The sequence below is a fragment of the Lissotriton vulgaris genome, chromosome 1_1 (genome assembly GCF_964263255.1).
Source record: "Lissotriton vulgaris chromosome 1_1, aLisVul1.2, whole genome shotgun sequence".
In the NCBI taxonomy this organism is placed as follows: Eukaryota; Metazoa; Chordata; class Amphibia; order Caudata; family Salamandridae; genus Lissotriton; species Lissotriton vulgaris.
Genome location: NC_141685.1, coordinates 3,691,327 through 3,719,295, shown reverse-complemented (window position 1 = coordinate 3,719,295; position 27,969 = coordinate 3,691,327). Strand labels below are relative to the sequence as shown.

Below are 27,969 nucleotides of genomic sequence, written 5' to 3'. Positions count from 1 at the left end.
AAGGCACCTGAGGACCAATCTGGCAGTCACAGGGAAAGCACTGCCCTTCAGGCAGAGGTAGATGCGGAGATGACCTCCTCGACTAGCACCAAAGACACCATCACTGCTTCAGAGCTGATTCAAGAGGATAAAAAGGCACCTGAGGACCAATCTGGCAGTCACAGGGAAAGCACTGCCCTTCAGGCAGAGGTAGATGCGGAGATGACCTCCTCGACTAGCACCAAAGACACCATCACTGCTTCAGAGCTGATTCAAGAGGATAAAAAGGCACCTGAGGACCAATCTGGCAGTCACAGGGAAAGCACTGCCCTTCAGGCAGAGGTAGATGCGGAGATGACCTCCTCGACTAGCACCAAAGACACCATCACTGCTTCAGAGCTGATTCAAGAGGATAAAAAGGCACCTGAGGACCAATCTGGCAGTCACAGGGAAAGCACTGCCCTTCAGGCAGAGGTAGATGCGGAGATGACCTCCTCGACTAGCACCAAAGACACCATCACTGCTTCAGAGCTGATTCAAGAGGATAAAAAGGCACCTGAGGACCAATCTGGCAGTCACAGGGAAAGCACTGCCCTTCAGGCAGAGGTAGATGCGGAGATGACCTCCTCGACTAGCACCAAAGACACCATCACTGCTTCAGAGCTGATTCAAGAGGATAAAAAGGCACCTGAGGACCAATCTGGCAGTCACAGGGAAAGCACTGCCCTTCAGGCAGAGGTAGATGCGGAGATGACCTCCTCGACTAGCACCAAAGACACCATCACTGCTTCAGAGCTGATTCAAGAGGATAAAAAGGCACCTGAGGACCAATCTGGCAGTCACAGGGAAAGCACTGCCCTTCAGGCAGAGGTAGATGCGGAGATGACCTCCTCGACTAGCACCAAAGACAGCATCACCGCTTCAGAGCTGATTCAAGAGGATAAAAAGGCACCTGAGGACCAATCTGGCAGTCACAGGGAAAGCACTGCCCTTCAGGCAGAGGTAGATGCGGAGATGACCTCCTCGACTAGCACCAAAGACAGCATCACTGCTTCAGAGCTGAGGCAAGAGGATAAAAAGGCACCTGAGGACCAATCTGGCAGTCACAGGGAAAGCACTGCCCTTCAGGCAGAGGTAGATGCGGAGATGACCTCCTCGACTAGCACCAAAGACACCATCACTGCTTCAGAGCTGATTCAAGAGGATAAAAAGGCACCTGAGGACCAATCTGGCAGTCACAGGGAAAGCACTGCCCTTCAGGCAGAGGTAGATGCGGAGATGACCTCCTCGACTAGCACCAAAGACACCATCACTGCTTCAGAGCTGATTCAAGAGGATAAAAAGGCACCTGAGGACCAATCTGGCAGTCACAGGGAAAGCACTGCCCTTCAGGCAGAGGTAGATGCGGAGATGACCTCCTCGACTAGCACCAAAGACACTATCACTGCTTCAGATCTGAGTCAAGAGGATAAAAAGGCACCTGAGGACCAATCTGGCAGTCACAGGGAAAGTACTGCCCTTCAGCCACAAGCAGAGGTAAATGCAGAGACTGCATCCCTAGTATTGAATCTTGGTATGCTTAACACTGGAATTAGGCCGTGCACATTTTCTTTTGATATGAAGATGCTTCTTGATAGCGAATATTTGGCACGTATGAATGTGTGTATTAAGCAATTTTTGGCCATAAATTGCAACACCGCAAGGATTGGCTCGATGTGAGATGCTTTTAAAGAAAGTTTTAGGGGGAGAGACTTTTAGCTTTGGGCTGCATAAGCAAAAACAGATACAAGTAGCTCCACAGGAATTATGTGGCAGCCTTATAATAGCGGAAGAAAAACGTATGCAAGGGATTCAAGCTGGACAGGAGATTTCCGATTTGCAGACGTAGCTTGACGTAAGGCCAAAATAAATTCACACTGGAGTAAAGAAATAGCCGGAAAGTACTCCTTTAACAGGAACCACAGTTATGAATACGGGGAGGCAACTGGGCGGTGTTTGGTGCAAAGGCTGCGATCAAGGGAGGCGGCCCAAAGAATTAGATCAGTGGCAGACTTTAGGGGCAATATGATAGATACTGACGTAGGGATTTTACAGGTGTTCCATGATTATTATGAGGCCCCTAATTCTGGGGAGTGTTCTGATGCACAGGTCGGGGAAACGCTGCTGCAGAGTCTTAACTGTAAAAAAGTGGATCCGCTAGATGCAGAAATGCTAGAGGCACCAAGTACTATGGAAGAGTAATGGAAGGAGCAATGAATAGTCAAGCCTCTTGCAAAGCACCAGGGCCCGAGTAGTTCCCGCCGGAAATCTATACAACGTTTTTCGGAGAGCTAAAGGTTGATAGGCTCACCATTTGTCAGCAGGCGCAAGCAGGGGCTGCGCCTTTGACCTGGGACGAGGCCAGCATAATTGTATTTAAAAAGAAATATAAGCCGGCCGAATATCCGGGCTCGTATCAACCTATAACATTAAATTCAGATGGCAAAATTTATGCCAAAATCCTCGCGACCCGGTTGACTGATGTGTTAGTCCTGTTGGTATCAACTCGACAACACGGGTTTATACTGAACAGGTGTACAACCAACCATACCAATAGGGTGGGAACCATGCTGGATATAGCTAAAACCATGGGGAGCAAATTCAGTTAGATTTTTTTTTAGACGCAGAAAAAGCGTTCAACTGGGTCACGTGGGAGCTTTTATGGGCAGTACTACGACAAGCTGGCTTTAAGGAAAACTTCATCTCAGCCATCCAAGTTTTACACAGACCTCCGACAGCTAAGATCTGCATAAAGGGTCTTGAATCAGACTCGGTGTATATAACTCGGGGTACAAGGCAACGTTGTCCCTGCTCCCCCTTGTTGTTTTCATTATATATTAACCACTTTTTAATGATGTTGAAACAAACTGCAGGGATAGAGGAATATATGTTGAAATCCTGCATTATTTTTCTCCACGGGGAATCACAACGCGGTCATTATCACGACCGTGTTGTGATTCCGCAAACCCTTACTCCGCAAGTTGGAACAACGACTTGGGGAGGGGGTGCTGGAAGTTCGAATAGTATCATTTACTTTTCCAACCCCAGTCTGTGCGGACACTAGGGAAGGTGTGGGATTTTAAATCCAACACCTCCCCCCTCCGCAAGTCGTTGTTCCGACTTGAGAAGTAAATGTAAATGTAAATGTGTTGTATTTGTATAGCGCGAACAGTCACCCGTAAGTATCCCGGCGCTTGTACTCCTACCACAAGGGAACCCCTCCTGGCTTTTCCTTGTGAGGTGTCCACTCCTGGGCATCCCATGGTGAAACCAGGCATCCCTTGTGTATCGGGGGCCGTTGTGGAGACTAAGCAAGCTATTGCCCAGAGTTGCAGCGTGGGGCCCATGCTTAGATTCAGCACTGAGGCGAGAATATCCAGTCAGAGGAATTTAAGCCCGATCCCGCCGAGGCGGGAATCGAACCCTGGTCCCTGGCCAGCACTCTGCATCAAGGTCTGCCGCTCTAACCATTGAGCCACACTTCTCCACTAATGGTATGCAGAAAAATCGCGGTCGTGATAACGACCGCGTTGTGATTCCCCGCAGAGAAAAAGAATCGGTGTAAACGCTGTTTACCGGGTTAGAGCCGGTAATCTGGAAACAAGAGCACTATCGAGTGTTCCCATATGCAGACGATGTGGCAGTGCTCACTCCAAAACCTACGGTGGCCATGCCTAAGTGAGAGCAGCTGGCGCTGGACTTTGGATCCACTTCAGGATTCAAGCTTAATGGGTCATAGACACAAATCTTTTGCTTAAATCAAGCAGGCTATAATGATAAACGTATCCTGAGTGAGGTATCATACTTAAGGGTTATAATAAGGACATGTTTAACGTCACTGGTGGAGGTCAACTGGGGCAATATTCTAATTTCGGTACGGAAGCAATTAGACCAGTGTGAATGTCTACACCTCTCGCTCGTTGGACTATGCAACATTCTTAAAATGTTAATTTTACCCAAAGTTTTATATTATTTTAGATCTGTTCAGCTAGAAATCCCTTGGGTCCAACTGACAGCTTTGCTGTCAATATGCACTAGGTTTTTATGGGTGCAAGGGAAACCTTGAAGAGCTATGCGCTACATGATTCTACCTCATGAGAAAGGCGGGTGAGCAGTGCCCGTTTTTACTCTATATTACCTTGTATGTATGCTGCAACATAGGAATATTTTACTAACAGGGGTCGAACCGTTTAGCATTGCTGAGGATTCCTCCATATATCAAATGCTGTTGGGTATCGATGCAAAAAAACGGCTATTTGTTAGTCTGGAGCCAAGTTATTATAAACAAAACAGGTTTAAGGTTTTAAATGCCGCCTATAAGGTGTGGAAAGCTGTGCAAAAATGTTATAGATTCGAGAGAGTTTCACAATATACCCCGTTCACAGCTACAACACTCTTTGCCCCCTATATTTTGGGATAGGACCATTGACAGATAGCGGATCAGAGACATTCAACGTATTGGTGACTTTTATGTCAACGGAGGTTTGATGTCCTTTGAGATGCTAGCCAAGAAATATCACCTTCACAGATCTGAATTTTTTAAATATTTACAAATTCGAGATTATCTATGCAAAAGCCAATGGAAAGTTGATCTAAATCCTATAGTTGAAGCTGTAGGGAAAAATGCACGCATTGGCTCTTTATATAATTTTCTATTAGATACTACGGGTGGGGATTTAGACAGACACAACACTAAGTGGGACTACAGGCTTGAGTGTCAAAGTAATAGGGTGGAATATTCTATTGAACTAACGTAATCTCCGTGCACAACACTATAAGACCGTGTTTATCCTCTATTATACCTCAGCCAGGTTGTTAAAATGGGGTGGAGTAAATGACGGCAAGTGTTTTCACTGTGGAACTGAGGATAAGGATATTGTGCATATTTTTTTCTCATGTAGACACTTATGTAATTTTTTGGAGCACTTAGAATTTTTTTTCTGGAAATGTTGAGGGGCCCATTAAAACGGTCTGCAGCTCACGCGTTCTTGGAGGTAGTAGAGAGTGATGGATGTGTGTGGGTGGAGGACCTGGGAGTGGCAATTCCAAAGGAGAGTTTTGGGGACCATTGTGGAGAGGACCCACAAGATATCAAGAAATGCGCTGTTCAAGCTGATAAACTATTATGTCTTACACAGAGCATATCTCACGCCTGCGGGAATCAGAGGATACTTCCAAGCTGATGAGGTGGCTTGCCCCAGATGTGGGGAAAGAGAGGCACACGTCCTGCACATGTTTTGGGACTGTTCCAGTCTATGCGCATTCTGCAAAGAAGTACTAAGCATGGAAGAAACTATCATAGACAAAGAGATACCACACACACCAGACCATTGTTTATTAAGCTGGTTCCCACTGGGAACAACCATTACACCACAGTTATTACAACGCACTACCTTTACAATGCAGTAATTACAACGCAACATCCTTTGCATCGCATGCCTTTACAATGCAACTATTACAACGCATGTCACTACAACGCATGCCACTACAATGCATGCCATTACAGCGCATTATAAGGTAAGTAATGGAAATAGTAATTTTTACCCCAACACTATCCAACACTTACCCTACTGTTGCCCTAAAATATTATGCATTGTAATGGTATGTGTTGTAATGGAATGCGTGGGCGCCTGATGTGTGTGTTGACAGTTGAAGATGGGCTGAGCAGCCAGGAGGATTTCTTGAGATGCAGCCCCACCAGGACAAGTCTGCCTGCTGCTCAGCCCATAGTCTACAATCAAGCATCCGGGCACCCAAACATTCCATTCATATCAATCATACCAACATTCCATGCATCACATTCACACTGGCTGAGCGTCTAGGGAGACAATAACAAGATACATGTAATACAGGTTACTACATACTGGAAGTCGGCATGGTGACCGAGAGTAGAGGCTTGGAAAAAAGAAGACGAAAAGTGGGCAGGTGCCAAAGGCAGAATCTTGCTGAGAGAAGTGGGCGTGTTATAGGAACACTGGAAACAGCAAGGGCCTGGGGGATGTTAGTAGATGATATAGGGGCACTGGACTCAGAAGAAGCAACAGCAAATCTATTGTACTCTTCATCCCTGAAAGAGAATGGAATGGGATGGGATGGGATGGGATGGGATGGAATGGGTCAGGAAGAATAAGAAAAGACAGACAACAATTGACCCATTCAGCTACATCTAGATCTCTCCAGGACCAGCAGGTGCACCTGAATGCATAACCACACACCCCTAGACCTAACAGGCTACAATGAAACGACTCTATTGGAGGTGGGAGGGGGTGGGGGTTGAGCCAAAATTGTAACGGAATGGCGTTGATGAAAATGCAAGACAGAATGTACACAACAAGTCTTGAAAGCAAGTAACTGTACTATGCTCAATAAAACCCCAACAAAATCTGTTTTAAAAAAGAACAGTACTCTACAATTGAAAAACTGTCTCATTATTGTGATCAAAAGATAGTGGAAAGCAGCCAGTTGCTCTTTGATCAGATTGCGCTAGCTTAAGTTTAAACATCCGCACAAATAATCACATGAGGCGAACTGGGGCGGCACACCCGCATAGGTCCAGCTTAATCGTCCATCTTCAACAGGTTTTCAGTTGCTATCGAAGTAACACGTGTATGAAATAATTCTCAATACCTGTTCGGGTTTCATCACCAACACAGTAAGGAACTGGATGGCTATTGTTCAGATTCTTTTTGTCTCCTGTGCGGGGTTCCTCAGGGATCACCGCTGAGCCCAATCATGTTGCTCCGTTAGCCACGTTGATTAGAAATGTGAGTTTTTCAGTTGTTTGCTATGCTGATGACACATTATTGTCTCACTTGCTGGCAACCACAAAGAGTCAGAAACCACCTTCGGACATTGCATGCAACACGTTAACAACAGGATAACATGCAACTGTTTGAAGTTGAATTCTGATAAAACTGAGGTGACAAAGGCAAAAAATCTGGGGGTGATTTTTGAAAATAATCTGTTGTTTGACAAACAGGTAAATGCCATTACTTCTAGCGCCTTTTTTTACATAATTTTTTTAAAGAAGTGTTTGACATTTTATTCCTTTGGTTCTGAATAAACTTGCGGTAACTGCCATCACTCTATCTAAAATAGATTATTGTAATGGTCTATATATCAATATACAGAAACATTTCATTAGCAAACTACAAATTTTGAAGAACTCAGCAGCGCTTTTATTGCTAGGGATCCCTAGCTAAAGCTCAGGGCCAAGGCTCTAGTGGAGCTTCACTGGCTGCCAGTTGATAAGAGGATAGAAGTTAAGGCGCTATGCATCACCTTAAAAAGACCAAACCAAACCTACAACCTAATCCAGTGGCAGCTAACGAACGTTTTTGCAACTGGATCAAGGGATCATTCAATCTAGTGCCCTCCAAAGATTTCAATCCAGAAAAAAGTTCAACCTAACAAGTCCACCTGATTCTCCCCTAAATTACGCATCCTAAAACAACATCGTAAAAAATTGGAAAGAGTCTGAAGCAGAGATTTCACGCCAAATAAAAAAATCATAATATAGGGAGGCCATCGGAATTTACATGGCAAAAATAATAAAATCCCAAGCTGCCTATTACGAGGGAAAGATTGTTTTAGCCGCTAGGTCCCCCAAAGAATCCTTTCTCATTGCTAAAACGCTTCTTAAAACCCCCGCCCCACTGCCTAGACCGGACACCTCAGGTCTCCGCTGCAAAGAACATGCAGAATACTTCGCTGCCAAAGTACAAAACATTCTTAAGCATCTTCCCCCAAAAAGACAGCGAGATTCCAGTCGAGCATACGAATTTGGATGGGCATAAAAACATTGAACATCAACTGGAGACCTCCAACCCGTTGACTGAGGACGCATTTTCAGTCCTTCGTCATCAGTACAAAGTGCATAGCCTTTCGATCCTGCTCCCCTCAACATCCTGAAACAGGTTGTACCTGTAACTGCCCCCGTTACCACCAGCTTGATCAATGCCTCACTATCTACAGGTATGGTCCTTCATGAGTGGAGAAGGGCAAGGGTAAAGGCGCTATTGATAAAACCCAAACAGGACCTTGCCTCCCTGGGCAACTTTCGCCCCATTTCACTGCTCCCTGGAATCAGCAAGATTGCTGAAAAACATGTGAACAATGTGCTCTCCACGTTTCTGAAGTCCAACAATTTGCTCTACCCCTCCCAAACGGGCTTTCGCCCTCACCATTGAACTGAAACCGCCTTATTAGCAGTGGTGGAAGAAGAATCAAGAAAGATTCTGGATTCAGGAGGATCTACAGCCATAATCCTCCTCGACTTCAGCGCGGTCTTTCACACAGTGAACCACCAAATCTTGGTCCACCGCCTTATGAGCGCAGGAGTGACAGGCACTGCACAGTTATGGCTCTAATCATTCCTAGAAGAAAGATTCTTCCAGGTTTTCAAAGACAACAATATCCCAAACCCCATCCCCTTACAGTGTGGAGTCCTGCAGGGACCAGAATCTTACTTTTAAATCACAGGCAAGGAAGACTTACGCCTGTTATGGCTTGATTATAATGACACGCAAAGTCCTCCCTGTAGCATCGCGCTACAAATAACCACAGACACTGGTTATGGTTTCACTGGAGCTTTATTCTCTACGTCCAGCATTCACCCTGTCCCTACTCTAACTGACCCTCATACTGTCATGACCCCTCCTCTTCCCCTCAACCCAACTCGCTCCGCCCCCCCAACTACTAGACTGGTAACTTCATTACATCTCCCCTTTTCTTAATAAAACAAACAAACAGTGCTTCAGTCCATCTCTACAATGAGTCTCTTTGGTGGCTGGATATCACGACGTGGCCGCAACGCCATGGTCCCAGTGGATATACTCGGCATGGGCTCATTCTGCTGACCTATGCCTTCTGTATCACCAAGGTCAGGTTCTTCAAGTGCAGGAGTGCCAGTCGGGCTCATCCCTGGTCCTTTTGTGTCTCGTCGACACCTCTTGAAGTGGGAGATGTTCCTGGTGATTCGGCGTTGTTCAGATTCCGCCGTCAACATTGTGCCTTTCTGTTGGGTAACTAGCAGTGGCTCGTCACTGAATCGGGAGTCCGTCTTTTTCTGCTGCTCCTGTTTGACGAAGACATGATCCCCTTCATGCAAGGAGGGAGACCTCGCTCTCCTTTTGGCATCGGCATATGACTTCATTCTGTCCTTGTTATGCTTGTCAGTCACAGCCATTTCCTGGTGAATATGACTTGGCGATACCGCTTGCAAGGCACCTTCCAATGTCGGGATTTCTCATTGGCCGCCCTAACATGAGGGTTGCAGGGCATTGTCCGGTGGTGGAGTGAGGAGTTGTCCTGTAAGCTCTGAGAACTTCATTCAGAGCGGCCTGCAGCTCTCTCTTCTCAGCAGTGGCTTGCTGAAATGTCTTTTTGATCGTAGCCATAAATCTTTCAATAGTGCCATTTGCTTGTGGCCAGAGTGGTGTAACTTTTCTGTGCTTGAAGTCCATGTGTTTTGCAAAGGCACTGAATTCGTGTCCATTGAATGGGGGCCCATTGTCCGTCTTGACCTCTTTGGGGACACCCCATGTTGCAAATACCTCATCTAGCACCTTGAGAGTGCAGGAGGCGCTTGTGGACGATATTATTTGTGCGATGGGAAATCGTGAATATTCGTCGATTATTGCAACCACATATTTTCCAGACTGCAGCGGTCCATAAAAGTCCACGGCAATTTCTTGCCACACTCCACTGGGTAGGGTGGTCATTTGTAGTGGTGCCGGTGGATTACTTTTGCTGGTCAACTGGCAGAGGTGGCAATCCTTCAGTGTAGACTCTACCATTTGGTCCAGAAAGGGGAACCAGACGCGTTCCTGTAGAGCTCGCTTCGTGGATACTACTCCTCTGTGGCCTTCATGGGCTAAATTGATGACTCCCTGCCGTAATTGGCTGGGAATGACAAGTAGTTGACCTCTCAGGATGACGCCATCGGTGGTGACCGACAGTTCATCGCAGACGTGCCGGAATGCTTGTATCTCTTTCCTGATTGTAGAGTCTGTGTCTTCTTCTTGCGGGTTATATCTCCATCTATTAGTTTGGATCCGGTGGAGTACCATTTGCAGGATGGTGTCTTGGGCGGTGACCTCCCGAATGACATCCATGGGAATGGCAGGTGGGAATGCCTGGTCAGCCACGAAGTGGATATACTCCTCAGCAATCAATGGTTTGGATTCTGAAGATGGCTGAGGGTGGCGGGACATGTAGTCAGCCGGGTTTTCCGCCTTCCCCGGTTTATGAACAATAGTGAAAGTGTACTCCTGAAGTCTGAGACCCCATCTCTCAATTCTCGGAGGCATCTTGGATTTCGGGTTGCCGTAAATGGTGACCAACGCCTGTAGATCCATGATCAATGTAAAGTGCTTGCCATATATGAAAACATGAAAGTGTTCGCATGCCCAGACCACAGCAAGACTTTCCTTCTCTGGCTGCGAGTACTTCTTCTCAGGATCAGACAGGCTGCGGCTGGCATAGGCAACAATCCATCTCTGGTCAGAGTCATTATCATATTGAGCCAAGATGGCCCCCATTCCAACGGGGCTAGCGTCGACGGTGATCTCAGTCTTCCGTTGAGGGTTGAAGTATGAGAGGCTGTTGGCCAACTCTACAGCGCGCTTGATGTCCTTGAACGCCCGCTCACACTCAGGGGTCCAGTCAAACGGTTGACCAAGCTTGGTAAGAATCCGAAGGGGGTGACTGATGGTCGCATAGTCACGGATGTAGCGGGCACAGTAGATGGCCATCCCCAGGAAAGACCTCAAATCATTTACATCCTGCGGGCTCTTGGTGTTATTCAAGGTCGCGATCTTGTCCGGGTCAGGCTTCATGCCCTCATCTGAGAAATTGTTGGCCAAAGAACTTCAAAGTGGCCTGGTGAAACTCACATTTCTCCTTGTTCAGCGTCAAAATCGCATCCAACAGGGCATGGCAAACGCGACCAAGAGCGATGTCGTGCTCACGAACATCAGACCCATAGACCAAGATGCCGTTGCTGCAGTTTAAGGTGTTGGGGATGTGCTGAATGATTTGACGGATTGCCTCCTGAAAGATTTCTGCGGCAGACGAGACACCAAAACTCAGCCGTTTGTACCTAAAAAGTCCTAGGTGAGTTGCAAACGTGCTGATATAGCGAGATTTGGTGTCTAATTCTAGCTGGTGATAGCCTTTGTTCAGGTCTAGCTTCGAGAAGCCCCTTACGCCATTCAGTGCAGCGATCATATCGCTCAGATGCGGTCCAGGGTGTCGCTCCCTTTCAATTGCGGTGTTGGGTAGGCGCATGTCAACGCACAGTCTCACCTTGTTGGGAGTCCCTTTTTTAGGTACGATGACCACCGGCGATAACCAAGGGGTCGGGCCATCTGTGCTCTCAATGATGTCTGCAGATAGGAGTTCCTGAAGTTCGTCCTTGACTGCACTTTGCAGATGAAATGGAACACGTCGTGGGTGCTGCGCAACAGGTTTGATCTGTTTGTTAATGTGCAGCCGAATTTGACACCCTTTTAGTTTGCCTAACCCTTGAAATATTTTGGGAAACTTGCTGACATAGTTCTGATTGTCGTTGACTTTGAATAGAATTTCCACCAGCCGAAGACGCTCTGCGGTGGGGAGGCTGAGTAGGCAGTCGGCTTCAGGCCCTTTGATAACATGTATGACCGCCTGTATGGTGATGTCGTCATGGGTAAGCGTTGTGTGGAATTTACCCAAACAGGGGAGTGGTTTTTTGGACATCCACGTGAAGACGCGGACTGGAGCAAAAGTCAGTGGGGGTTTCGAGATCATTTTCTCATGTTCTGTAACTGGAATATAGTTCAGCGAGGCTCCGCTGTCCATTACAAATTTGGTGTCGTGATTCCCCACTCTAATGTCTAGGCGTGGATACTTTTTCAGTTGATCAGGATCCGTAATCATGTTCAAGTATTCCACGGTGTAAGTCGAGTCTTTGGAGGACGACGATCTCGAGTCCCGAGACGGGAATCTGCGTTCCCATCGTGACCTGCGTGATTCTCGGCTGGAATGTGATGAGCCTGGGGACCGCATGGATTCTCCTTGAACAGCTCGTATGTGATGTTTTCTTGTGTCTGAGCTGGACGATCTCGTTGTTTCACTCCGCCTTTCCTTGTGGTAGTCCCCGCACATTGCTTCGAAGTGGTTGGATCGCCCACATTTCCTGCAACGCTGACCCATGGCTGGTCTATGTGTGGATAGTCATATCCACACCGATAGCATCGTTTAGTCCTTTCTGGCTTTTGGTCCCTTCGCCCCGGTTCTCTTCTCCTGTACTCCGGGCGTCGTTGGCAGGATGACGGTCTAGGTCTCCATTGATTCCTCTGCAATACTTCCTTCTGCTACGAGGTTGTTCTTGAACGCGGTGTGCTTGCTCGTGACTGATGCTGTGTCCTGTTTCAATGGTGGCGGCGTGTTCCTCCGCTTGGTCGTATATACGAGTAATTTCTTCAATCTCCTCCAATTCGTGGGGTTTCCTCAGTAATCGCCTCCTGAGTGTTTCTGAATGACAGCCGGCTATGATTTGCGATTTGATGGCAGCGTCAGGCGAGAAGGTTTCAAACTCACAATGTCTCGACAGCCGTCGTAACCGGGTGATGAATGCACTCATTGCTTCTTCTTTTCCCTGACGCGCTTGATGGAATGCATGGCGCTCATAGTCCACGTTTCTTTTATGGAGGAACTTCTTGTTCAGTGCCTCACGCACTTTGTAATAGGTTCCAGTATCTGCAGGCGAAAGGTCCTTGATAATTTTTCTTACTTCCCAGCCTGCTAGGTTGCGGAGGGCAAATAACTTTTCTTTGTCTACCGTCACTTTGGATCCCTCGATATAGTCTTCGAAGTCTTCTAGCCATTCTTGCCACTTGGGGCCCATGCTCCCTCCCGTGGTCACGGTCAGAGGTTCCGGAGCACGCAGGTGTGATCCTCCCGCGACAAGGGGCTTCCGCTGTGGTGAGTTTTCGGGGGTCACCATTGTGTCGCTGTTTCCTTTTCACCCTATTGTTTGTGCCTGTTTCTTTATTTATTCTCACCAATGCTTGTTTATTTACTCTTGACAATGCTTGTTTATTTCTACTCGCCACTTCTTGTTTGTTTGCTCTTGTCAATGCTTGTTTATTTCTTCTTACCAATGCTTGTTTGTTTCTTCTTGCCAATGCTTGTTTATTTGCTCTAGTCAGTGCATGTTTCTGTTGCTGTATGCCTGACTTCAAAATGGCCGCTCTACAATGACCAAGGGGTCTCTCTTGAAAATTGCCTGACTCCAAGATGGCCACCGTCACTACATGCACACAAGGCTTTCTCTCATGGTTCATTCGATTCCAGTTCACTCTGGACTCACCAGCAGGCGACTTCAGGGGGCAGCACACATCAGAATTTACTTCTCTTCGGCCACTGCTACTACCAGGTGAGGTTGGGGTGGGCTCCCGCCTTACTTTCCAAGTTCCCGCTCTTCTTCGGCGACAGCGTGCTGAAACTCACGCATCGGGCGTGAGGTTTTCCGACCTCCGACGGCACACAGGCTCCAATTCCAGCGCGCTCGGCGGCGCTTGTCAGCAGACTCTCGGGTGCGGCGTCCTCCACGCTGAGGTACCTTTTTCTTGCTCTGGGGTGCTAGACAGGGTCGGAGTGGGCTCCCGACTCCTGTTCTTTCAAGGATGCCAAGTTGCACGCATCCGGCGGGACTCGCGCTTTCAGCGCGAACAGCTTCCTCTCTCGAGCGTTTCAGCGCTCGTTGCAGTGGCTCCCTCTAGGCTCCCCACAGTCGCTGGAGGGGCAGGGTCACCTGCTGCTGACCTCTTTTCCTCAGGCAGCAGCACCACACAGCAGCGGATTCCTTTTTCCGACGCTGCAGGGGACAGGGCACTTTCATGAGGTTCTGTGGGCTGCAGTCATGCCGATCCCACCCTCGTCGCCAGTTGTAGCATTGCGCTACAAATAACCACAGACACTGGTTATGGTTTCACTGGAGCTTTATTCTCTACGTCCAGCATTCACCCTGTCCCTACTCTAACTGACCCTCATCCTGTCATGACCCCTCCTCTTCCCCTCAACCCAACTCGCTCCGCCCCCCCAACTACTAGACTGGTAACTTCATTACACTCCCCCTTCTACCCTTTCAGGCGAAGAAACTGCTGATCAAGGCACTAATCCTCTCAAGGATAGATTACGGAAATGCCCTTTATTTTGGTGCCCCGAACTCAGTAGTCACGAAACTGCAGATCATGCAAAATTGTGCTGCAAGACTGCTCACAGGGCCCCCCAATAGCTGCTCAGAAAGACCCGTGCTGTGCTCCCTTCACTGGCTCCCGGTGCAGGAGAGAATCAACTTTAAAGCCCTCTGCGTTGTCCATAAAGCTCTGGAAGAGAGCGGACCTCCTATCAATAAAACCATGATTCGCCACTATAGACCGAACAGAAAACTCCGCTCAGAGGAACTTCACTTAGCAGAGGTCCCTAGGATTAAGAAGGCCAGAAGTGGCGGACAGATTTTTTCATACACTGCCACCATACTCTGGAATACTCTACCATTCTACCTTAAGAAATCAGCTAAAACCTGGCTCTTCCCCTAGCAGGTCTGTCCACTTTAGCCACGGTCGAAGCGCTGGGATGCTCCTGGGTAGCCATGCGCTATATAAAAGTCATTTCATTCATTCTTTCACCTATCCATCCCTACATGGAGAAGGCCCTGACTATTTAAAAAATAAAGTGACTAGATATACTACAGCTATGACACTTTGATAATCCCGAACTGCCAACCTTACAGTGCCCAAGTATGGAAGAATGTGGTAGGCGGTCGAAGCTTTGTTTATGCCACAACCAAATGTTGGAATGCCCTACCCCTCCATATAGTCTCTGCTTTAGTTGCCATAACTATCCTTTTGCTGGGCTACCAGCGCCAAGTCACCCTCTGGCATTTAAGCGCTTTATAACATTTATTTTCATTTATTTCAAGGTAGGTGTTCCAGCATAGAAAAGGCTCCTAGAAGTGTGACACTTTGAAGACAACACTGCTTTAAATCCCTACGCCTGCCTCACAGCAGCGGTAAGGACTGATGCAGGACCTTTTAAATGGGGTTTACCCCACGTGCAAGGACACATTGCTGGAGTTGCGTCTGTTTTTATACACACCTCAGCAATGCAACACTTTTGCGCGTACAGATACTTCGGGAATACAAACATATCTGTAAAACCTTGTGACATGGAACGCCAAACAGTAAGTATGGCGCATCCATGGTGTTGCAAGGAGGGCACTTTGAAAAGTGTTGCACGCCTTTTTTCACGTAGCGATGAAGCACTTTTCATAAATGAGGCCTTTTGAGTCTAGTTCTTGCTAGACTCACATGAACACAGAAGTGACATACATCCTCAGTCAATCTCTATGAGATATTTTTACTCACTGAATGTACACAGCAGGAAATGTTGATGTGATATCTTGGAAAGGGGAAAAAATAAGTGAAGTTTGTGGTTTTGCTGTTGGAGCTGACTGAGAACACCCTTCAAATAAGAACACAGAAGAGGTCAAGTTGAGTTTCTCTGCTCCTAGTGTGAGATAACTGACTCACTTCCTAAAGTTATCGCCTCTAGAAATAGTCCCGCATTACCTCTCTACATCTCTCTCCCTATCGCGTTCTCTCTCTCATAATCGCTTTCTTTGTCTTTTTCTGTCGCTCTCTACTGCTCTTTCTCTCTCTTCCTCTCCCTTTTCCCCTTTCTCTACCACTATCTCTTTCACTCCCCTCTCTCTTTCTGTCTGACTCAGAAAGTAGAAAGTTCTATTAGTTTTTTGGTATCATGTTGTGGATTGGGAGGCTTCTCACAGCATTTGTTCCATGGGCGCCTTAGTAACTAAACAAACAAGAAAGCAACATCATATTAGACAAACATTCTAAACATTTTATTCAGGGCTGGACTGGCTGTAGCATGCACCAGGCATTTCCCTGGTGGGCCGGAGGGTTGGGGACAAGTTTAGCGCCCACTGGGTCTGGTTTTGTCACTGAGAGCAGGTTTAGCGGTAATGCTGCAATATTAGCCCGCTGTAATAAAGTTCTAGAGTGGTGCTTCTTGTAATCTGCCAGGGCTGAGTGCTGTTCCCTGTCCGGGCCTGATTTTATTATATATTTGTCCAATGTCTTGTGTCTTTGGCATAGCTTCTCAGTCAGTCAGACTATGTTCTTCAGCAGCACCTCCTGAAGGGATTGGCTTTTTCTTCTCTGCTGACTGGTATCTACTGGGTTGGATTGCAAAATGAAACATCTGGCAAATCAAATGTTTTACTTTTCATGAATACCTTCAATTGTCTTACATGCAACGTGTCAGGATTTATCTTCTTCCAAGAAACTGTTGCTGATGACAAATGCTGACTATCACTCTAAAGAATGCCTTTTTAGTCTTCTTTATTGATAAAATCATATTGTTTCACACATTTCTAGATATATTCCTCACTAACATGCCACTCTAGATTGCAATGTATGTTGTCCTTAACCTCTGGTTTGTCTGTTCTTCCCGCAGATGACCTTCTACAATTCTGGAGAAAAATGTACAGTCAAGCCAGCGACTCACAATAACATTGGCCAAGTAAGATGCTTTTTACTTGATAACTCTCTAGGAATAGGATGGCTTCACAGATTTACTCAACCTAAATACTTTACCCTGCCCAATAGAGCTGCAAGAGTTGCGACACCGCAATTAGTTGATACTGGATCAGACCCTATTTTTTTTACCTACAGCCCTTTCCTGAATCATGTGCCAGTATCCTCAACGGAATTTCATACTATGGGTACCAACCTTCCAAACAATGTTTATGAGCTGGCAAATTTATTATTTCTTTTGAGGGACGAGATTGCATCCATGAAAACTCTGATACTAAATGTACCCACTGGGGTAGGGCCTCAACTAAGTAAGGGGTTAAGCACCATATCAAATACTAGCACCATAAATGCTAAAGTTTTCCCCTTGAAGATTACCGGTGGTATGCCGAATCCATTGAGCGAGGGCAGGTTATTCGGGGACGCAAGCAAAACTAAACTTCCGTAAAGTGGAAAGATTAGGGCAAGTAGATCGTTACCGGCCAGGAATCACCAAAATGAATCCCTGATAACCCCTGAAAACAGGTTGACTCATCGGATGACCAGGCCAGGGAAGGAGCATTTGATACCTAACTTTAGGTCGGGGCCACTACTAGGACACATGACAGAGGTATAATCTCTAGCAGAAGTGAGGGCATGGAACTCAGAAGGACATCCAGTACTAATACATTTTTATGACAAATGTCCCTTAGTTACCAACAGGGAGAAACTTTGAGAGTGCAAACTCATTGACTAATAAAGCCATTCATTGGCTTTGTCATGTAAGAGGGTGCCGATCTATAATTAGGGATGACATCACCAAGGCAATTAAGCTTACCTCTGTAGCTGAGCAATATGCCTGTATTGAATTGACCCTGAAGACAGAATTGTTGGCTGAGAACCTATTTGCTTTGGAGTTTAGATCCAGCCCACCAGTGCACTCCAGCATACAGCTTAGGAAGTTTTCCCCATTATCCCAGAATCACTTGTCCTGTGGTCAGAGGTTAGGGGGCATTACTGGGTGTTCTGGGCTGGAAAATAATGATTGACTTTTACGTGTGTCACCCTGGCTTTGTGCATTCATAGTATTGAGAACTTTACTAGGAAAAGTCTGCATATTGAAACTCATACCCTTGATAGCCTTAGTGTTGAAGATCTGTTTCTTAGTGTTGAGGAGGTTGGCCATCCAATGGGAGTGCCATTTGGCAAAGGGCCACTTAGTCCATCTATTGATTGTTTAAACTCCAAGGAGGGCCAAATGTACCCTGATAACACAAGTCCACTTACCCTTTCTCCTCTGGGGTCTTTTTTTGGTTTAAGGCTGGCAAATCCCCCTACTAGCCTCGAGCCAATTATGCGGCTTGAGACAAATTCTAGGAACTGTACTCCATCCCCTTGTGAGTATCCCTATAGGAGTGGTACATTAATTTCATGGAACATAGCAGGTTTGGGCCCTAAGATATAGATGTCAATAGATGTCGACGTTTCGACCCTGAAAGCGCCAATATTTTCAGTCGCAGTGAAGTTGACTTCCAGCAGCCGGTTTGAGATTAAAAGAAGCAGATTATTTAATTCTTCCGCCGTGAACATTTGCTGATTAAAAGAAATCTTTCTTTCCATGTGACTAATGCACCTGGTTGAGAGGACTGTCGTGCTGCATATATTATTGTCTTGATAAAGACCCGCAGCAACTGAAAACATTGGCGCTTTCAGGGTCGAAACGTCGACATCTATTCACAGGCCACATAATCTCGGAGCCCCCAACAAACTTGAAAGAAACTATAGGGTTCCCAGATTGCATCAGTTGATGGTCTTATGAAATGATATTTTGTATATACATGTACAGTTTTTCTACATGAATTTTGGATATATTTTGTTTATCACAAGTACACTATTCACTAATGTCACTTGGTTTTGCACTATATTTGATATGATGACAGTTATTTGTATATAATGTATAGAAATGATTTTTTGATTCAGAAAAAACATAGAGTAACACTTAGGTGTTCCTTCTTTATTTACTATAAGGGTTTGTTACAGTACTTTGGAGGGGTTATGTTGGTTCTATTAGGAGCAGTGTAAAAAACTGTTTGGATAAATAACTTGTTGTTTGAACCCGACAGAACCGTTATTTTTTTAAATTACATATTACCCAGGTTCTGAGGGACACAGGGTCAACCCCGTTGTTTATAAAGTGTTCCCGAATGGAATCTTATGGATGAGGATGAGGATAGCCAGTGGGGAGTGCCAATGTTAGAACTAAAACCCGTTAAGAAGTGGACAGAGGTTATCGTTCAGATCAACTCTGTCTGCTACGAGAGGGGACTTAGGGCACTCAATGGCAGGACTCCGAAGGACAGGGCTGGGACTGTAACATTTAGCAACGGGCGTAGTCAAAGTCAAATAGACTATGTTCTTTGTGGCCTGAAGCTCTGGCACACGATAGTAGACATGAATGTTGTCGCTCATATGGAAAGCGATCATAACCCTTTGTGTGTTACCCATAAGTGGTGGAAGGAAGATGCTCCCTGCTATGAATTGTGCCCCCCAAATATTGTTTCTTCTAATGATATGAGGCGACTTAACTGGGCACGTATAGCACTTAAGGAGGAGGTATTGAATCAAATAACTAAGGAGGTTTGCAGTGTTTTGGAGACGCTAGAGCAAGTTAATGTCTCAGGTACTGATTGGAATAGTGTAACCCCAATCCATGACACTTTGTTTGAATGTATTAGTGCCCATTTTCTGGCCCCCGCCAAAACCAAGAATAATGCGACTCCCAAACCGCTACGGTGGTATAATGAGGATTGTAGGAGAGCTAGAATTTTTTTGAGTGAGACTATTAGGGATGGACATTTAGCAGCTGTCCGACATGGAAGACAGGCGTATAAAAAAGCTATCTTCAAGGCTAAGAACTTATGGGACGAGCTCCATTGGCAGGAGCTAAAAGAAGCTAGTGGTAACAAGAATTCCTGATTATTCTGGAACATTATTAAGTGGGGTAGAGGGGGCCACTCTGATCAGCCTGAAAATGTTGCTTCTCTGGAAGGGTGGGTGAATTACTTTAAACCACAGTACGCCCGTAACCCTGTAAAAAGTCAAATGGAAGTACCTAGATTTATCTATTTTATAGATGATGCTTTTAGTAATGCTGATGTATTAACTGCTCTTAAAGCAGTGGCAGGAGGGTGAGCTCCGGGCCCGGATGGCGTCCCTGCTGATGTTTTACTTTACGATAAGCCACGATGGGGCAGATATATTCAGTAGGTGGCGAATGCAATAGCAAAAGGAGCCCCGGTCCCGGCTTCTTGGAAAGGGGCGGTAATCATTCCTGTGTACAAGAAGGGCGACAGAACTCAACCGGGAAATTATAGGTCTATTAGCCTAATTGACACTATTCAAAAAGTAATTGGGAGGATGAACCTGAATAAAATCTTGGATTGGGCTAAGGAGAATAGGATGTTGTACCCATTTCAAGCAGGCTTCCGTGAGTACATTAGCACAATTGATCAAGTCTTCCAGTTTATCCCTATTTATTGGAAGACTGTGTACTTAGGCAAGGGCAGCCTTTATGCTGCCTTTGTCGACCTACGTGCAGCCTTTGATCTTGTCCCCTGTGTACAGTTATGGGCCACACTTAAGAAACTGGGTCTCTCTGAAGCTATTTTGACTATGGTTATGAGGCTACATGAGGCAAATTATGCCAAAATCCAATTGGGGGGCCAGGGCAGGGTCACCGCCCAATTCCCGGTAGAACGTGGGGTGCGCCAGGGCTGTGCCATGGCCCCAACATTATTTTCCTTATACATCAATGGTATTGTCGATTACTTGATACCAGTTAACACAGACACCCCTACCTTAGCCGGTGTCAAAATTCCAATTTTAATGTTTGCGGACGACACGTTAATTGTCTCTAAAACCCCAAGTGGCCTTCGATGCGCCTTAGTTATTTTTGAAGAGTTTTGCACTGCGCGAGGCCTTGAAGTTAACGTGACCAAGACTAAATTGATGACTTTCAATCCGCATCCTAGTTTTGAGGGGAAATTTTATATGAATGGGAAACCTCTTGAAATGGTCAATGATTTTACTTATTTGGGTGTCCATTTAGGTAAGGATCTCAAATGGGATCACCATATAGATTTAGCCGTCCTAAAGCATCGCCAGATTGCAGGAACATTAAGCTTGGAGCACAAAAATTCATTAACTAAACCAATAAAGCCTGTTCTCCAAGTTTATGAATGTAAAGCTGTTAGCTCCACGCTATACGGAGCAGAATTATGGAGGTTTGAGAAAATGGCTCCTTTGACACTCTCTGAAAATAATTATTTCGTAGCATCACTAGTCTTTTCCAGAGCACACTCTTGCTTCCCCTGAGATACGACCTGGGCAGGAAGGCTATTGCAGACATCGCCAAGCTGCACCCTATTCTGTATTGGCGTAGGTTATGGACGACACCTGAGCTTTCTGTTTATGCTGCTGGGTTTTTAGATGTCATAAGATCTGATTCCTACCACAAGATCGGGTGGCTAAGACATCTTAAGAATAGCCTGGCTGCTCTGGACATGCAAACATTGTGGGAAAGCCCAGACGAAGCCACATTTCCATCTAAGAATCTTAGAAAGGAGAACTACTGGGTACAGGTTGCATATCATGATGGGAGTGCCACTGATTCATCATCTATTGCGGGGGTCTTTTTAGGGGCAAAACTTACGCCAAGGCTCGAACCCTACTGGGATACTATCACCAAGCCTGGGGACAGGAAGCTATATTTCCAATTTAGAGTGGTTTCACTGCCCCTGAAGTCACTGACCTCTAGGTGGTCTGCTGAGAGTCTTAATCTTTGCCCGGCCTGTGGCAGACAAAAGGAAACGATTGCTCACCTTCCTTCTTTTTGCTTGTCCTGAATATGCAACGCCGAGGCGTGTTTGGCTTACCCCAATGTGTAAACTATTGGGTACCAATAGAAGCTCCGAAGCTGGTAGGCTGATATGCACTAGCACTTTGCCAGTTATCTCAATAGCGGTAGCTAAATACCTAGAATGGGTGTGGGCCCTAAGGCAGAACTCACAAAGGGAATAGTTGATTGCTTACTTTGCACACGATTAGTCTATTGTTAAATCATGGCCCCATATCAATTGATTTGTGAATGATTTTAATAATTGTATCCTTTGCCTACATGTTTTTAACTCTAATGAAATGTTAAACTCTTCCATGAATTATGTATGCTGGAATCAAATTATGCTGATTATGTTGTCTCTTAACTTAGTATTGTGTAATTTTGGACCTTTGTTCCTAGTATGAATGTTTTGCTATGCTTTTATGAGTTTTTCTCGAATAAAGCTATTTGAACGAGTTATATGAACTTCTTTTGAGCCCAGTAAACCCTGGAAATGGTGAGTTGAAGCAGTGGGAATGTGTTCAGTGGGAAGAGGTGTCCTTCACTGTTATATATCCAAGAGAAGGCATCTGCTTTAGCTTTATATTTGCCAAGTCTACATGTGATAACAAAGTCCTAATCACTAAAGTATAATGTCAAGGGTAATTATATAGTTGTTAAAACCTTTGCAAATTTTCAAAACTGGCTCCATATCTTGTTGAGCCCTGTCACAAAACCAACACAGGCTAATGCACGAAGCTTCTCACACCCCATTCCTCCAAAGCCGGGACAAGCTCCACTGACTGAAGGGTCTGTCAGCTAAACCACTATTGGAGAATCTGCCAAACCCCCATTGCTCCACAACCCTTAGATCAAGCATCATGGACTGAATGGGTAAACTGAGAAAATACCTCAGGCAAATTTACCAAACCACTCCCAGCCCGGCAAATCAATACCTGAGCAACTGCCACTCGTGGATCATTCAATCTCCTCCATACACTTGTAAATCAATGCAATGGTAAATTCTGTTGACTGAAGGGTATTCACTGAAACCGCCACTGACCACTTCACCAAGCTCCCACTTACCCCAGCCCACTCATGCCAGGGCAAGCTCCATAGGCTGACAGGCCCGGTGATGTAACCGCCAACAGCAGATCTGCTAAGCTTCCCCATCCCAAACTACCAGTGCCAGGGCAAGCTCCTCAGAATGAAATTCCCAGCCTCTAAACCACCATTGAAGGATGCACAAAGCCTCCTACTCCTGTCCATCACCATACAGGCAAGCTCCACAAACTCAAGGGCCACCGAAGAACACACCAATAGTCAATCCATCTAGTTTTTCTCCCCCCCCAGTTCACTACCACCAAGGCAAGCCCCCCAGACTGCCAGTGGAACTTCCATCGTCTGAAGGTTCAGGCAGCAAAACTGTCAGTGGCAGATCCGTTAAGTTGCCCCCACAGCACCTTTTCAAGGGAAAGCTCAGTGAAATGAAGTGCAGGGCTAAGAAACAACTACCAGTGTTTATGTCACAGCCCCCCTCACCTTGGTCCAACAAAACCAATGATTCCATTTCAGCAATGTCTTGGGTGGATTTCTGCAGGGCTACAAAGACCTATGTTTCACATTTAGCGCTGGTGCATTGAACCTAGGTCATACATGTCAAATGTGGGTGGGGTGGCGAATCTTGTAGAGCTATGCAAGAGTTGTAGATTACTCAGCATTTGACGCCCAACATGAGGCTTGTATCTTACAGGTAGGCCATGAGTAGTATTTTCAGGGTTGCTTAAACATGAAATACCTTGAAAAAACAAGAGGCGTTTGGCAAAATAGGAATAGTTTGTTTAATTAAACATAGCGACCAAGAGAACAGTTACAGGGACAGGGTCTGTTGCTGTGCCTACATGTGGGATTGATCTAAGGTTTCCTGTATGGGCTTTTGTCTGCAGGCTACGTGCCATCCCACTTGTGACCTATTAATCAGACACTCCGGGCCTAGGTCTCAGTGCTTGCCTGACTATGTATTTGCGAGTCAGGGTTGATATTCAGTTCACAACAAGCCATTTGTTTAACCAAGATGCACTTTCATTCCCATTAATAAATGTATCGTTTTCTATATTAGCATCAACTTTTTTTTAAAATAAGCATTCCTCCCTCCAGTTGGTTTTTCAACTACATTTTCTAACTCATACCTTTTGACAGTTATTTTATTGGAGCTTGTGTTTTATTATGCTCGCTTTTGGCAGCCACTACTTTCCTAGTTACTTGCATATTTCCCAGTTTGTGGACTGAGTTTTTAAAGGAGGTGATCCCCAATTGTACAGACCCACATTCAGGAACACAATGAAAACTGGTTACAGTGATGGGAAATGACTGGAGATACGCTGGGGAGCCATGAGAACCAATTCAAAAATCTCTCCTGCATAGAGGCACCTCCATCCTCACACATGCCTCTTTGTAAATGGTGCAATGCTTGGCTGGCAAGTGTCAATGTTCCATTGTCTATATAATTTCCTGGGGTGAATTTACAGCAGCCTGCCCCAATCTTGGCACACACCTCTCCCTCTATTGCAGTCATTCAGTCCAATACATATCTATGCTGCATCACCATGAGGTGGATTGCTCGCAGTTCTTCCTTGATCTAATTGAGGCCAAACTAAGTGATGTTCATCATTTTAAGAATCTCCTACCTGGTGATTTGAAACCAGCAAGCATTAGCTTTTGTCTTCAGGGTAAAGAAGGGTATAGACACTCCCACTAATACTTGTGCATCCGTGAACAGTATGAACTCTTCCAGAATGGCTTTGAACTGAGCCCAGTTAAAATAGCCTGTGGTTCTTTTCTCACAAGCTTAGTGCAGCAAAGTTGTCTTCTTCATTACCAGATGCTGGTACAAGTCCAGTAGTTCCTCTCTGGGAATGACCAAGGTCTGGGTATGTACGGTTACCAGGGAACAGAGTCTGCACCATTCGGGAACAGGCTGAGTATAGGCAAATTCTTTGCAGTGCCAGTAGTAATCCATCAGCATGTAGGTGCCCAACTGCATATGCAGAACGTGAATAATTGCTTCTCAATTATCATTCATCCCGAATGAAAGTGTTCTGTTACATCTGACCATTGGGGGTTGGGCCGTCCCATCTGGCCAAGTGTAGCCACCCACTTCTGTGTTCCAGATTTCCTGACATGGGTTGGTCATGCTCTCATTCAACCCTCCCCATGTGACTCATTCTCCTTTTTATCCTCGAGCTGGTTGGCCGTATACAGGAACCACTTGCTGCTAAAGAAGACTGCCCCAGATACGTACTGATGGATGCAGGAATGGACATGTTAGTGCAAAGAGTTTGGGGTTTTGATACTTCCAAGAATTTCTTCTCTGGAATGTCTTGGGTCCAAACAGTATCCTCCCCTATGGTGCCTTTTTGTACGCATCCTTTCCACATTGGTTTGAATATCATTAGGTTCAGTGAAGAGATATAACGCAGTTGGTTTGGTTTCATATTGGGTCAAATTTACTACTACCCTATGTGGTTCTATCTTGTTGGGTTAGATATTGGTCCTTATTCTGCATAGATATAGATGAATAAGGCATTTTGATGTTCCGGGGGCTGCCTCGTGATGTAAGTAAAGTGTGTCTGTGCTACTGCATGTGGAATAAACAAACAGATGTAACATGACAAGGCTGATATTTGGGAGCCAACTGTGGTCATGTACTGGTAACAGGTATTGTGCAAAAGGACGCTATGTAGTGCATGTGGGATGCTGTTATTCTTGTTCTTGTAAAAACTTTATTTCTGCCATTCAGGCCATAAAAGTGCATAGAGGAGAATACCCACAATTTTACATAGGATTTACAAGTATTTACACTTCCATACCATATACAGTCTTTATAAATACAAATACACAAATTCATTTTTTTTAAAAGGAGCGACAAAATCAACGCATTCCACACTAAAATGGACATGGGGTTTCATCAAGTAATTCCTCCCCTAATGTTGCTTTAAAAGACCTCTCCTAGTGTGCCACATGGCATTTAAAACCGAGATACTGCAAATACAATTGGAGGGTCAGTATTATATTTTAAAAGTCTAAAAGCCTCTGTACAACCTGTAAACCCTAGATTTTTACATATTTGGATTATTCAACGTTTACGGGATGACGCACAAGCCGGGCAAAAAACAATACATGCAGATCAGTTTCAGGCGTTATTTTACAACTGGGGCACATACTTGAGTTCTCGGGAGCCCATGAACTGCTGTACGCAGCCAAAGGTAAGTTCCCCAATCTGAATTGCATGTAAAATGTCCTAGCCATAGGTTGCTGGATTGCATCTAAAGAGGGTTCCTTCATGTACACCTCTTTCACTTGTAAGCACTCCATTGTCAGCCTGCCCTCTTTAGCGCTCTCCTGTAGAGATGGCAGATTGAATTACCTGAAATGGTCTACGAGATCCGCCCTAGATATCATGGGGCAGGATGACTCGGGAGACAACCATAGATCCAACTTCCTAAGCCTGTTCAGAAGACTCCTGATATGGGCCAGCCATGGTATTCTGCTGGGATTAAGTCTAGGGAGGAGCTCCTTCAGCTCCTCCTTGTACGGGTTTAGCTTGGGGGTTGTCCATAACCTCCGCCAAAATGTCAAGGGCCTGAGGGCAATCTCCTGGTCGATTGGCCTCATACCCCAGTCCATGCGGAGGGTAACTAAAGGAGTGCTGCTTGGTGTCGTGGGCTGAGCCTTACATTCACACAGTGTTAAGTTATCATGGCTTTATTAGAAGTTTAAACGCCATTTTTACTTTCCTACTCTTCTTTGCACATGACATGCACATGCGCTATTGTTTAGAGAAGTCTGAGTATTTTGCTTCACATGAGAATAACTTGTTATGCTACATTTCTAAACTGCTTCGTTAGTTTAGTCTGTACAGTGAGAGCCTGGGCCGTCAAGGTTATCTTGGACACTGTGTCTGTTATTCGGAATGATCATCGCACGTTCGAGCCATAACACATATGCAGCTGTGGCCACCTCTGATACTGGCGCGTTTAATAATACACTGTGCAGGCATGATCAGACACTCTTGGAGAAACATTTGTATGCTGAGAGCTTGTGCAGAACTCGATGTAATCCACTTCTGCTCATACCAGAGGTATGGGGCCGCCTATGTAATCCTATGAGACCTTCTGTAGTTATAAACTAACCTACTAGCAAGGGAGGTTTAAATATAGGTATTTTTAAAACCTGTTTCAATTTAGCATTATAACATGCTTTCTCCCTTTGTATTTTATAGAATAGTAACTATGCTGACAACCTTGTTTCTGATAATATGTTTGCTTGTATTATCTAAGATGAGATCATGGCGTTAGAAATAAATATTTCCAACTTGCTCGTGTCTCTATTTACTCCATGCTTTGGACAGGTACGAGAGTGAAACGAAAGAGTGTTCCTGTTTTCCACCTTACCTAAGTCGCATGTTCTGGGTTGACTAATCATTGGTGTTTTTGCTCCAGGACGGGGAAGCAATGAGTCACTGATGCTAGTCTGGTAGGGGGTTTGGGTACTAAGGTGAGTTTTGGTACACCCTAATTCACTGAGGGCCTGATTCACAGAATGAATTTAAGACTCAATCCTAAACTTACTACTATTTTGGTATTGACAGAATGAACTTCCTACTTTTGGTATTCACAGAAGTTAGGATTTTGTCTTAAGTTTGTCTTAAGACAGACTTAAGACAAACTTAAGATAAAATCCTAACGTCTGTGAATACCAAAAGTAGTAAGTGCATTCTGTGAATGCCAAAATAGTAGTAAGTTTAGGATTGAGTCTTAAGTTCATTTTGTGAATCGGGCCCTGAGGTCCTAAGTCTCTGTGCACAGTTCTGTGTAGAAGCAGAATCCCTGCAACAGTGGTAGACCTGCTAGAAATTGTTTTCTAGCTTCGCGAGATCCATAGAAGAACTATGCCCTCAAAGCTCCGCCCTATATAATATTGCCCCTCTTGCTTGGGCTTTATACATCTCCACTACAGGGGCTGCTGGCTTGAAAACGGATGTTCGGAACATTTTAATTATCCCCCCTGCTGTCTGGGTAAGCCTAAGCCGTGCTTTAGTCATCTGGGGACCCAGCCAAGTTGTTCAGACAATGCGATGCCCAAATAATCAAAGGTCCTAACTTTATCGAGCAGGGTACCATTAAGAGAAGGGTTTGGACATGATGTTTTTGGGGGATTGAATACCATAAATTTGGTCTTGGATAGATGATCTCCAAGCCTCTTATGTTGCAAAACTGTGCAAACCCATCCAAGATACGTTGGATACCCAGGGGGGACTTGGACAATAACATGGTATCGTCCGCGAACATCAACGCGGGTATCCTCCCGGTAGCAAGCTTGAAATTGAAATTGAAATTGATAGTTGTATAGCGCACTATTCACCCGCAAGGGTCTCAAGGCGCTTGTACGAATACCGCTGTGGAACCCATCCTGGCTTTCCCTGTGAGGCGTCCA

The 27,969-nt window shown here is 45.5% G+C and overlaps 1 protein-coding gene across 1 annotated transcript in view; it reads left to right on the top strand.

Moving 5' to 3' along the window:
* The first annotated feature begins 465 nt into the window (after positions 1 to 465).
* The window catches only part of LOC147736926 (uncharacterized), a 251,816-nt gene continuing 224,312 nt past the window's right edge, over positions 466 to 27,969 (top strand). Inside the window, exons 1-2 of the mRNA XM_086966781.1 lie at positions 466 to 1,515; positions 16,543 to 16,608. Coding sequence (XP_086822907.1) covers positions 466 to 1,515; positions 16,543 to 16,608 — 1,116 coding nt within the window. The remainder of the gene's footprint in view (positions 1,516 to 16,542; positions 16,609 to 27,969) is intronic.